General features: G+C 36.3%; 1 protein-coding gene across 1 annotated transcript; it reads right to left on the bottom strand.

Moving 5' to 3' along the window:
- Positions 1-1,462: 1,462 nt before the first annotated feature.
- Positions 1,463-6,706, bottom strand: LOC121772540 (glucose-6-phosphate isomerase 1, chloroplastic-like). The gene is made up of 14 exons (XM_042169675.1): positions 6,006-6,706; positions 5,620-5,736; positions 5,103-5,201; positions 4,925-5,008; positions 4,530-4,673; positions 4,361-4,426; positions 3,826-3,894; positions 3,608-3,715; positions 3,314-3,366; positions 3,045-3,183; positions 2,603-2,759; positions 2,363-2,441; positions 1,883-1,949; positions 1,463-1,792 (listed from the first exon to the last, which is right to left on the bottom strand). Exons 1-14 carry the CDS (start codon positions 6,510-6,512, stop codon positions 1,658-1,660), a joined length of 1,824 nt encoding a protein of 607 aa, XP_042025609.1. The 5' UTR covers positions 6,513-6,706; the 3' UTR covers positions 1,463-1,657.
- Between the last annotated feature and the right edge of the window lie 6,092 nt (positions 6,707-12,798).

The following is a 12,798-nucleotide window of genomic DNA, read 5'->3' as shown; positions in this document are numbered from 1 at the left end:
GGTCCATAACATTATCTTTTGAATTATTTGGTCCCTCACAAATAAAAATCGATCACATTTGGTCCGAAATGGATGGAACCGTTAAAATTTAACAGTCAACGAGTTTTAAATCAATTTTGACCGGATTAAATTAATAATTATGTTTAATTAATGTCTAATATCTAATTAGAATTTTAATTTTTTTTTAAAAAAGATTCATCCAAATCTGTAAATCCATATCTCAATTCCTCTGCCAAATCCACCAATTCCTCCAGTTACTCTTGTGTTATAAGAAATCTCAATCACTCTCCACAAATGCGATACACTAATCAAAACCGAAATCAAAATCTCGACGACCTCACATCTCTCCCCTCACCGCCAGAGAAAAATCGCGATTCAGCAAGCACGACTTCTTCCCGGAGCCTTCCTTCCAGAGCTCCTCCGCCTACCTCTCCGCCCTCTCCGCCACCGCACCGCCGCCTCCGCGACCGTCTCCTCGGCCGCGCCTCCGAATCCGACGAGCTCATCGAGGCGAAGAAGCAATCCGAGCACGAGATGAAGAAGTGCCTCACCTGGTAGGACCTGATCTGGCTCCGTCATCGGCTCTGGCATCTTCAGCATTACCGAATTGGAGACGCGCGACACCGCCTGCCCCGCGATCATCGCCTCCTACGCCATCTCCGGCCTCTCCGCTCTCCTCTCCGTCTTCTGCTACACCGAATTCGCCTTCGAGATCCCCGTCGCTGGTGGATCCTCCTCCTTCCTCCGCCTCGAGTTAGGGGATTTCATCGCGTTCATCGCCGCCGGTAACATTTTGCTCGAAGGAATCGTCGGCGCCGCCGGATTAGGGCGAACCTGGTCCTCCTATCTCGCTAGCATCTTCAGTAATAATCCCGATTTCCTCCGATTTAGGGTTAATTCCTTCGCTAAGGCTTCAATGTACATGATCCCCTTGCTGTATTAATAATTTTGTTAATTGTGAACGGAATCGCCATGCTAGAACGAAGCATTCACCAAATTTTCCCTCAGTGAAGAAATCCACGACGATATGTAATTTTTTAGATTTTGGTTAATTAGATATTAGACATTAATTAAACATAATTATTAACTTAATCTGGTCAGAATTGATTTAAAACCCGTTGACTGTTAAATTTTAACGATTCCATCCATTTCGGACCAAATGTGATCGATTTTTATTTGTGAGGGACCAAATAATTCAAAAGATAATGTTATGGACCAAAATCAAAAAATCCTTAAATGTTAAGGACCAAAAAAGGACTTTAGTCTTAATTTTACATATAGAACATAAACCAAAACATTTTGTCTCTAACTAGAATTTATTATACTTAGTAGGACTAAAAAGTTTTTTGGATATGTAAATTTGGTCTAGAATCTTGCAGAAATTATATCCCTTTTATCAAGTGCTTTGTATATGTTATGCATAATATTTATTGGCTGCAGAATATAAGCGAGCAAGACTATGTAAGACAAAACCATTTGTCTGTTTATTCCGTTTCCTTGAAATAAGTGGCAATCATTCTTGCACAAGGCAATTATTTCATTGCAAATTTATCAACTTCTGATGGCGGGTAAAACGTGACAATTTTCACCTTCCCGTTCAGTTTAAACCCCCTCGATGACAAAAATGTCAAGAAAAAGAGTTGTTTTCCAAGTAAGTTTAGGGGTACATATCATCAACATTGCACTCCCCTAAGAAAACCTTGACGGTTTTTGGTGTACCACAGCTCCCTTCAGCTATTAGAGCTCTATCGTTGGCAGCCATATGCGCAATAATCTTGTAGATCATTTCAATCTGCAATCAGCAACAAGTACAAAACAGTCATCAACTCGTTGTGTCATGTATATAAAACGGATTACAAAGTAGGAGACCAAGTGTCCTTACTTCCTCAGGAGCATGGCAACGATCAGCTATTTCTTCTAGTGTTAACGGTTCAATGGGTTGTTTGCAGCTAAAATGTACAAAAATGTAGGAAGATTAATATCAGTCTCCAAGTTTTCGATAATAAATTCCAAATCCCAAATCGCATAGAATAGAAAGTTCAAAAATGTATGTCATATCAGCTCATGTAAGACCTACAACTTTAACAAGCTTCTAGAGATGACAGTGAAGTACTAGTTATTATCAATAATATTCCTAGTGACATGAGACAATTCAAAGCCAAAAAAAGTCAAGTGAATCAAATATGTACCTTACATAAAAGAAGCAGTTAAACTAAGTTTCATCTGGTTAAAACCAAAACCAACTTTTTTGCAAAAATCCTTTCAGATGATTTGTATGATCTAGACTGTCCTTTGCAATTTATCAGAGAGACTGCTTCATCTCTTGAGTTGTAAGCAGAAGAATTGATGTCCAGTATTATACCTTGCTTCATTTAATACAGCAAGAACACGTTTTTGAAGAGCTAAAACTTCTCCTGCTGCTTTTTTGCCCGCTTCAACTCCTGCAGATATGTAACAAGAATTTTTTTATTCCACACTAGGATCAGAGAAAAAGAACCCTTAAAAATCACAGATGTCTACGTGTCAACAAGAAGAGACTTAGTTGCATTGATATACACATGTTCAGCTGCAAGAAATTCACAAGGTAAGTGCAATGTTATACCAGGTTGATGGTAGGCATTGATGTTGACCAATGAGGCATAAATCCCAACTGCTCGCTCGTAAAGGGCTACCAAAGCACCAACGGACCTGGGTGTCACCTCTTGCACAGTGACTGTAATAGACTCTCGGTTATTGGCATATAAAGCAGATCTGGTCCCCTGTATATAATATTTAAACCACTATAAATATATGTAGGCGAGAGCAATATGTATGGAACTTACACTTTGCACTCAAAAAAACAATTCTAGGATCATTATCATGGAATCACAGATCAAATAGGTAAAACAAGCTATCTCTCGCAGAAAATTTGAAATATTAGAAATGGAAATCAACTTAGGTAGATTCCAAATAAAGTTTGTATAATTTGAACCAAATAACTTAATGAGAAAGTCGAACGATAAGTTGTGGCAAGGGAATAGCAAAAAAGGATCACAAAATGTAACCTGTAAGAATCCAAATAGATAGTCACCACAGGTGACACCGGGTTCAAGCTCCCAATCATGACCAGGGGGTCTATCTCGTAGCACTTCAATGAACGTGACAAAAAAGTTGTGGACCCCATCTCTGAGCTGTTGAATGTATCTGACGGGAGAGAGGTTGGTGGAGAGATCTTAAGATAATTGCGGTACAAATCTCATCATTTGGATTTTAAAATATATATATATATATATATATATATATATATATATTAAAATGTGAATAAAATACATACGCATGCTGATCAGTGCTTCCCTTGTTACCATAAACACTTAACCCTTGGTTTACCTACAATGTACAAGGTGGTGAATGAGAGACTGAAGGATTAAATGGAAAAATATTCCCTAAATAACCCAAAATTATATTTCAATAGTTAATTAATTAAAAAAGAATGACAAATAGCAAGCAGAGTTTTGTGCTGACTACACAGCTAATTTATGGCTATTTCATTGACATTGGTTGCTGTAATATCTGATACAACTTGTTATTAAATGGAAAAATAAAGAGTAGTTCAGTAAATGTTAAGTACCCGATTGCCATCCAGATCAAACTCCTTTCCAAGTGATTCCATGACTAGCTGCTGCAAATATCGACTGAACAATAATAAGCTGTCCTTGTAAGGAAGGACAACCATATCCTACAGTAGCCATAAAACAAAGTTTCATTTCTATCCGTAATAGCCACTTTGAAATTCTCAAAAGACTGAAATCCTTATGCATCACACTTTTTTCAATCAGACTAACATACCTTCGATCCGACTCCATCTGCTGCCCAATACCAACATAAAGCTAGCAGCGCTGCTGGGTTATCCCTGACCTGAATAATATATGATTAAAAGCCTATAATGCAGTTCCTCTGTTTCTGTTATATGATTCATCTCAACAGTTACACTAATAAATTCCTGACACCAGGATGTATACTGCTAAAACATGAAACATATTTGTCGGAAATTATTTTTTTTGGCAAGTACCATAATCAAGAAAAAGTGTATTACGGTTGAGCTTGGGCATCTGGATTAGCAAAAAGAGGGAAGATTGTGAAGATATATGAAAACGAAATGCTTTACAACTGAAAAACAAATACTATCAGATAATCCTCCAAAGAGGCCAACAGCCCACCGTCCTAAATAATACTTAACTATGGATTATAAGTATAAAGATTACATAAAGACTCCTACTTCTAGTCAAACTCTAAAGTGAACTAATCCTGGAAGATTAATGAATCAAGACTATTTAAACAAATCATTTGATAAAAGTATGAAAAGATGAAACTATAGTCTTACTAGTTTGGTTCTGTTGGCTTCATCCATCAATGCTGCACCAGCTAGCATTTCTTTAATATCAATTCCCTGAGAAGATCATGCAAATTTTGGAGGCATTAGTTCTTCATATCAAGAATATGCAGCTTAAAGAAAGAAAAAGTCAGTAATATATAATAAAATAAATAGAAACCTGAAGTGCAGCTGCAAGTAAACCAACAGCAGACATTTCTGACGTTCTACCACCCACCCAGTCAAACATGGGAAATCTTGCTAACCAGCCTTCAATCCTGGCTGTGTTATCAAGCAATGAATTCTCTTGTGTAATTGCAACACCCTGTGCACAAAAATATCATAGATGATATAAAAAGTAGAAAATCTCTGCAATGCTTGCTTGCTCGCATGAATACAGGTGCTGAGTGCCAGCAAATATTCACAAAGACATTCAAGTAACTGTTTCCAATATGTAAGTGAGCAAGCAAATGCATTCTGCTGCATCCCAGTTAGCCTTGCAGTTGCTTTAAACCAGGATGCAAAAGTCATTTATATAATTAAAATGCAGGAAGGTAACAAAACTAAGACAAATACCTGTTTTGCGAAATCCAGACCAGCTTCACGGAAGGCTTTCTGAACTTCAAGTAGACCATTTCTTGTTTCGGGTGTGCCTCCACTCTAAAATACCAAAAGTATGTATTATTGGGCTTGCAGCATTTGCCAAGCCATAAACATGAAACAGAATTAACTAGAAGATGGTTTCCACTAATACCTTTGAAACCACTATTACAAGCGTAGATTCTAGCTCACTGCCAAGCTGCGCTATCTGATGATCAATCCCAGCTGGATCTGTATTGTCAATGAATCTTATCTGGAAATGTTATGGAATAAAAGAATTAGGACACAAGCACATACAGCTAAACTACTGAAATTGTGAGATCAAGAATAGGATTACTATCAAAGCTTGAAGTTTCTTATAACTCTGATTTTTTCATAACCTTTGTTGCTCATAACCAGGCATGGATATGTAAACAAATAAAAGTCTGCTCCCCACCCCAACCCCCCAAATAAAACAAGATACAGGAGGAACTTTCAGGAAAAAATAAGATAAATTCTGAAGTTTCGAATAAAATGCCATTTCCTCGTAATAGGTAAAGTATACATATCAAGAGATTCCATCTAAGGGGATAGTTGTGAAAGTTGAAATGAGCGAGTCAAGGAAAAACAAGCTGCTCATGTAAAATATTACTGAGCATCCTGATACACACAAGATTGTGTTTAATATATACCTTAAGTGGGGGATTATCAGGAGCCAGTGCCTCTGCAACAAATTGTGGCCCCAGAGCTGAACCACCAATTCCAATAGAAAGGATTTGGGTAAATCTTTCTTTCTGAGAGGGCTTAATCTGCATCATAACAAGCTCAATCTCAGAAACAACAAGAATATTGGGCACGAAAAAAGAAAGGTTCATCCATAATCTGGCTTCACTTGAAATCTATCCCTAGCACCTTACATGAAAAAACTCTTGTTCTAAAACGAGATCTATTTATTGTTATTAGGTAATGTAATTAGGTCGAGACCAGTGGTAAATTCAGGAATCAGTGATTAAGCATCGAATTGCCCAATTTGAAAACCCTATTTTGATTGAGCAAGGAACGGTAAAAGGAAACTGACCTTACCACTGATGACAAGGTCAGCAAAATCACAGATACTCTCCAACGTAGTCTCTATCTGCTGAGTGAGGATAGCTTTGGGGGCGAGCTTGGGATTCCTGAGCCAATAGTGGCCCACCATCCTGCCCTCATCCGGATTGGCAATCGCCCCCTTCTCGAGCTCCTCCATGTCGGTAAAGGCCTTCTGGAGGCGGGGCTCCATTTCGCGGAAGAATTCGTCGGTGAACCCGACCCGGCTCACGTCCAGGTAGAGCCCCAGCTCCTTGTGCTGGTACAGCCAGTCCACGTACCTCTTCCACAGCTCGCGGGGGTCCTTCTCCAGCGCGTGCGCTGACGACCGCACGGCGGCGTCGGTGGCGGAGGCGGAATTGGAGAGCGTCTCCGGGGGGACCTGGCGCGCCACCCTCAATTGGGCGGCGGGGTGAAAGAAGAGAGACGGGGTGGTGCGGTGAGTGAGGGAGTGCGGGGTGAGCTTGAAGGAGAGGCCGCCGGAAACGGAGGAAGCCATGGTGAAAAATTAAAATTGGATGTGTGAGTGATGATTAAAATTGGTTATGGCGATGGATCAGATGAGAGAAGACGAGAGAATGAGATTCGCCATTGGGTTTGTCGTCTCCTCTGCAGAGCGCTGTGAGAGAGAGAGAGAGCGACTGATTGTTGCAGAGAGATTATTTTTTATTTTGACTTTCGATATTTTCGAGTTAGGTTTGTTTGCCAACTCAGCTGATGTACTAGCGCTGGTCCTCTTTTCTGTGTATTTAATTAATAAACAATTATATGTCTTCAAGGCGATTCCGTCACCTTGGCGGAAGCCACACTCCGGCCCGACATTATATGAGGGGGTTCAATCAGAGTACGCAGTAGTCCGTTAAGAGGGAGGGGGTTCACCTTGGCGGAAGCCATTATATGTCTTCAAGGCGATTCCGTCACCTTGGCGGAAGCCACACTCCGGCCCGACATTATATGAGGGGGTTCAATCAGAGTACGCAGTAGTCCGTTAAGGGGGAGGGGGTTCACCTTGGCGGAAGCCACACTCCGGCCCGACATTATATGAGGGGGTTCAATCAGAGTACGCAGTAGTACGTTAAGGGGGAGGGGGTTCAATCAGAGAACGCAGTAGTCCGTTAAGGGGGAGGCCGACAGCAGTGGAATTCGAACCCAGGCTCATTGCAGCAAGATCTGCCCATTTGTTGCCAACCGCGCTACGCCCCCGGGCTATTTTAGGTCATTTCAAATTTGTAAAAGTAGTGTCTAGTTGCTTCCATTGTGATATCACGTTTGATTAATTGTTTTAATGATAAGATAATTAGAGTATCATTAACCCATCTCCATTTCAGGCCTCAAGTTCCTTCCATGTCATCATTCTCATAAATTTGAGTCACATACCACAATTGCTCTAACACTGCAGGCCCCATCCCGATCCACAATTATTAAATTGCACTATTCATAACTTCAACCTATTTTACTCATAAAATAGAATACGTCGAACAATTCAAACGGGAAAAATTTATTATTTAGTCGAAAACAAGAAAATTACAAATCCTAAAAAAAGAAAATTAAAAATCCTAGAAATTCAAAATATTGTAATACAAGAGGATTGAAATGGGCAAAGTGTGGAAGAATGGTGCACAAATGGAATATATATAGGCAATAAAACGGGAAAAAAATAAATGTTGGGGACTTGCGGCCCGACCCGGAAGACATCCAACGCCGGGCCGGAACGCTGGGCGTGCGGCACGAGCACGATTAACGCGCGGTCGGGACCGGCCCAGGCCGAAAATTGCTCTCGTCCAAAGTGTTGTGACGCGGGCCGGGACCCAACAGCGATCCAGCCCGCTGCGTTAACGATGGTCTTACAATTCAATTTCTTTGTGTCTCAGCAAATTTCGACGGTTAACAGTAAGATAATTTTAATAGTATATGAATTTCATTAGTTATGTGTATTTGTAGTATGTGATTTTGTGTATTCATTATTTGTAGTGTGCATATTCTTTGAGTATGTGCGCTTTGATGTGAGCCACTATGCTCTTTAAAAATTAAATTTTTTAAAATGTTATAAATTTTAATGCACATTTAATAAAATAAGAAATAGATAAAAAATAATTAAAATATTATTAATATAGAATAACTCTATTTTTTCAACTTTATTCTTCTTTTACTTAATTCATCAAATATATATTTTTTTAAATCGCGTGCTGAAAAGAAAATGTCTTCACTACCGAGAACCGGGAGAATATTTCATTAGAAAAAAAATTAAAATAATAGTAAATAAATAATTTTTAAAGACATAGGAGTACTATAATTAAAAAAATTGTTGTTTTCAAGGACGGAGGTAGTGTTTTAAAAATGTGATAGCTCGAAATTCAAATAGAATTGGAACTCGCTATCTGTGATAAAATTCATCAAGATCGTCCTTGTAATTCATCTATGATTCTATTTTCCAACCCAAACTTCATCAAGAATCGTATATTCTCTAGAAATCAACAAAATTCACAAAAAAAAACCCAAAAACATTACTATGAACCAATGAATAAGCACAAAACTTAGATAAATTAATTCATAAAAATTTACTTAGAAGTCAAATATAACAAGCAACGCTGAAAAATCGATGCAAATATAGATACAATTTTTTTTAGCAAGAATTAGATAAGGGCGCACTGCCGCTTGCTCGAAGATTATATGGCGCAAAGGTTGCAGATTACGTTGGGGAGCCTCGCATAGAGAAGAAATTGGAGGGGAGTAAGGAGGCTGGAATATCCTTTGGAAATTCATCACAGCTGGATTTTGCAAATTTCCAATTTGAGAATGAAACCCAGAAAATCGACTCACAAACTCAGAAACGAACCCAGAAAATTTTCAGAGCAACAGTCGCCACCACTACAGCCTGGTCACAAACGACGGCGGATGAGGCATGAACGACGGCTGCTGATTTGCGGGGATCTACAACTTGGTGGTCGAGGCCGATCGCTGCCACTACCGTCTGCGGCCATGGCACAGACGAAGGCTAGGGAGATATGAAGGAGAAAGGGTTGCTCGAGATCAAGAGTAAATAGAGAGATTCAGCGCAGAAGTAGCAGGATATGGCAAAGACCTCATTGGGAGAGAAAGGAGGAAAGAGAAAAGGGAAGGAGGAAAGAGAAAGGGGTAGGAGGGGAAACGGGCTGAAACAGTGCATAAACCCACAATTTTTTTGGGATTAATTAACTAAGCCCAATAGTGAAAAATAGTACTATTCACGCGGCCTGGCGGGCCGCCGCCTTTTTTTTTCGAGCCTTGGGTTGCATTTATCCAAGCTATAAAACAGGGGATTAACCCAGGTAATAAACCTTTTCCATGGAAATCCAGTCTATAAAACGGACCCTAAGTAGAATTAAAAATTAATTAAACTCTTGAAAATATGGTTCACAAAGTCCACTCTGGAAGGAGACGGCGGTAATTAATAAAGATGTCCTTTATTAATGCAAGGTCTCATTAACTTGTTCTTGACTTTTTAAATATATTTAAAATATGTTTTTTATGCACATAGTATCAAATTAAAGATCTTTCATTTATAAATATTCATTGCACGTCATATTATCCAAAATAAAGTAGCATGGAAACAGACATTGTTCAAAGTATGAAAAAATAAATTAAATAAGGAATTTAAAACTGATCTTGTTGTTTAAACAAAATTAAAACCGTTTGTTTTTAGGGAATTTGAGCAACTTCAATTACTGGTTAGTTAAAAATAATTATACTATTAAGCATTGGTTACTTATTTATTGAATAGTAGGAGTATAATTTAAGTTTAGATTTTAACCATCTGATTCAATTATTTACAAAATTGAAATTTCAGATCTGCAATTGAACCTTACTTTACATTACCCGCCTTCCTTTAATCAGTAATTCCTTTGTGGAATTGCTTTATCTAATTATGATTAACTTTATTTTTATGCTCGTTGTCTGGCTTCTTCATGATTTGTTTCTTTATTTTTATTACTATCTTTTATTATATTCGTAGGCCCATTCAACATTTCATTATTCACGGTATGAGTCGTCGACTTTGAACAAAATACAATAATTTAATAAAACTATATGGAAATAGAATCTTATCATACTGGGTTTATAGATCACATTAGTTTAGTGGGACTTGCGATTGCGATGCAGGTGCAAGTCATAAATTTAATACTAGTACTATTTTTACCGTAATTAGATACAAAATATGTAAAAGGCTTTTTATCTTACATCAAAATAAATAAATTAATTATAGTTAAATAATCACTGAAATATAAAATAAATCAGAACATAACGTGTATATCAAAATTTGTGAAACCTTGCATTTAAGTAATAGTAGTAGTGGATAGTACTCCTATAAGAAATCTGATCCGGCCTTTAAATAAAAGTCGAATACGAAATATTAACTACTCCATAAAGCCCCCCGTTCGGTTGCCCCTACTAATATCAAAATGAGTTTAATCTTATGTTTGGTTAAGGGTGGGTAGGTACGGTATACCTTACCGAAACCATCATACCGTATACCTTACCGAAAATTAGATATAATAAAAAATCATATCTTTACCTTTTCGGTATACCTTATTTTCGGTATGACAAATTTCAATATAGATACCATACCTTATTTTCAGTATGTTATATCTAAATTCGGTATACCGTACTTTTGCGGTATACCAGAGTTTTACGGTATATTGGACTATAATACGACATACCAAAATATCATTATTTTGTAAATAATTCTAAATACAAACACAAATGAAAATAAAATTTTAAAAATACTTAGAAAACATGAAATTTAATCAAACTCAAACATATTCAATAAAAAAACTGCAACAATTAAACTCCACGCAATCACATAACGCTCAACGATATTTGTTTGGAACTAATTTAACTAAAATCTTATATTTGTTTGAAACTAATTGATTCAACGATATCAAGTTTTCCTAATTGAGTTTATTTGATTTTATATTTACATGATTACCCGACAACTATAACGAGACAAGATTTGATTTCTACATGTAAATATTTATTTGTTTGGTAAAAGTATGAATTTACTTGATATAATTTGGTATATATTGATATCGGTATATACCGAAAATTATGGTATATACCATATTTTCGGTATATACTAAAATTGCGGTATATACTGTATTTTCGATATATCCCGGTATATCTCAGTATATGAAAATTCAAAATGTTACCGTACTGAAATAAATCGGTAAGGTATGATACCTTACCGAAAATTGCGGTATACCGAAAATCACCGTTGTTACTCCATTGTCTCTTGCCTATTAGAATTTTATGATCCATTACAGGTTCGAGAGGATAAGTCTTATCTCCTTTCCAAATCGAAGTAAAATTTTACTGATACTTGAGTTTTGTTAGTTGGTGACACCTCATTTTTCTTCAAGTTTCAATCCCTGCATAGGAAAGAGCCAAAGGCCTTAACATGGTTTTCTGAATTGTTGATATGCTAGAAGCCAATTATCACAGATTTATTCCTCAATCTCTTAGAACATATTACATTCGTGAATATGATGATGACAAAGAAGGTATTGCCATAGAACTTACCAAACTATTATGCCACGCATATCACCAAACGTTGGGTGTTATTTTTTTATGACATGTTAACAGCTATGATTTGCTGCTTTTAAACAATCTATTTAGGTAGTATTAGTTGGTGATGTTGGCTGTTTTTTATAAACATATATATGCAGCGAGATATGACTTGATGATATTGGCAACTTTTGATATTTAAACTTGGTGTTTCTATTTAATTTTGTCAACAGTTTGTGCAATGTAGTATTTGATTTGTAATTTTTTATTTAATTTTGTCAATAGGTCTGATGTGATTAATAAACCTATTTCCTATAATATTTTTAAATCGGTATGGTCATAATTTTCTTATAATATTTTATTAAAATGTGTATTTTTTATCATATATTAATATATTATGCATTATGCCTAATTTTTTTTAAAAATGACAGTTATAATAAGACTTCTTCTATTATTGAAGCATAAGAATGATTGCAGATTTGATAGAATCATAGAAATTTGATTTTGAAGTTTTGATAATTTAATATTGAAGCATAAAAACAATAACGTCCTTGCTAGATCATTTGGAAATGGAATTTAACATATTTTTGTTTTTTCGGAGCAAATTCATATAGTAATATAAAATATTAGACCAAATGATTGGGAGAAGTATTAGAAGGGTATCATAGTAAATATACAGTATCTTGGCACTATATAATATTTCAAACCAAAACATGCTTGAAGGAGTATTAAATTTGAAATTCCAACCAAACATTTTTTTTAGTACTCATGTTTTATCATAGATTATGTCTTGATACTATTTAATCTTGCAAACCGAATAATGGTACAATTATTATTCATTGTAATATTTAAATTAACTTGTAGAATCAGAGTTTGAGATTTTTGGCGATAAAATTTTGTATTGCCAAAACAAACGTAAAATTTTTATCGCCAATGAATAAATTTTTTTATTCATTGGGTTTGTTACAGACGTAAAATGCAATAAGATGATGTATGCGGTATAATGTAAGGTATGAGGTAAGAAAAAAATGTCTCAAAACAAAGATTTTGATCTTTAATTTCCCTTTAAAAGTGGCGCACCAAGAAAAGTGACAAAAGTTATATTGGTCGTCCATGAATTATTTGGATGCGATGATGAATAATGATATTTTAATTAATTATTCTTGAATATAAATCTCAAATAAAACTTATTTTACGAATTTAATTAATGTCAATCTGAAAAGTCAACATATAATTCACTCATTATT

The sequence above is a fragment of the Salvia splendens genome, chromosome 16 (assembly GCF_004379255.2).
Source record: "Salvia splendens isolate huo1 chromosome 16, SspV2, whole genome shotgun sequence".
NCBI classification, from domain to species: Eukaryota; Viridiplantae; Streptophyta; class Magnoliopsida; order Lamiales; family Lamiaceae; genus Salvia; species Salvia splendens.
This window is presented reverse-complemented; position numbering and strand designations above follow the sequence as displayed.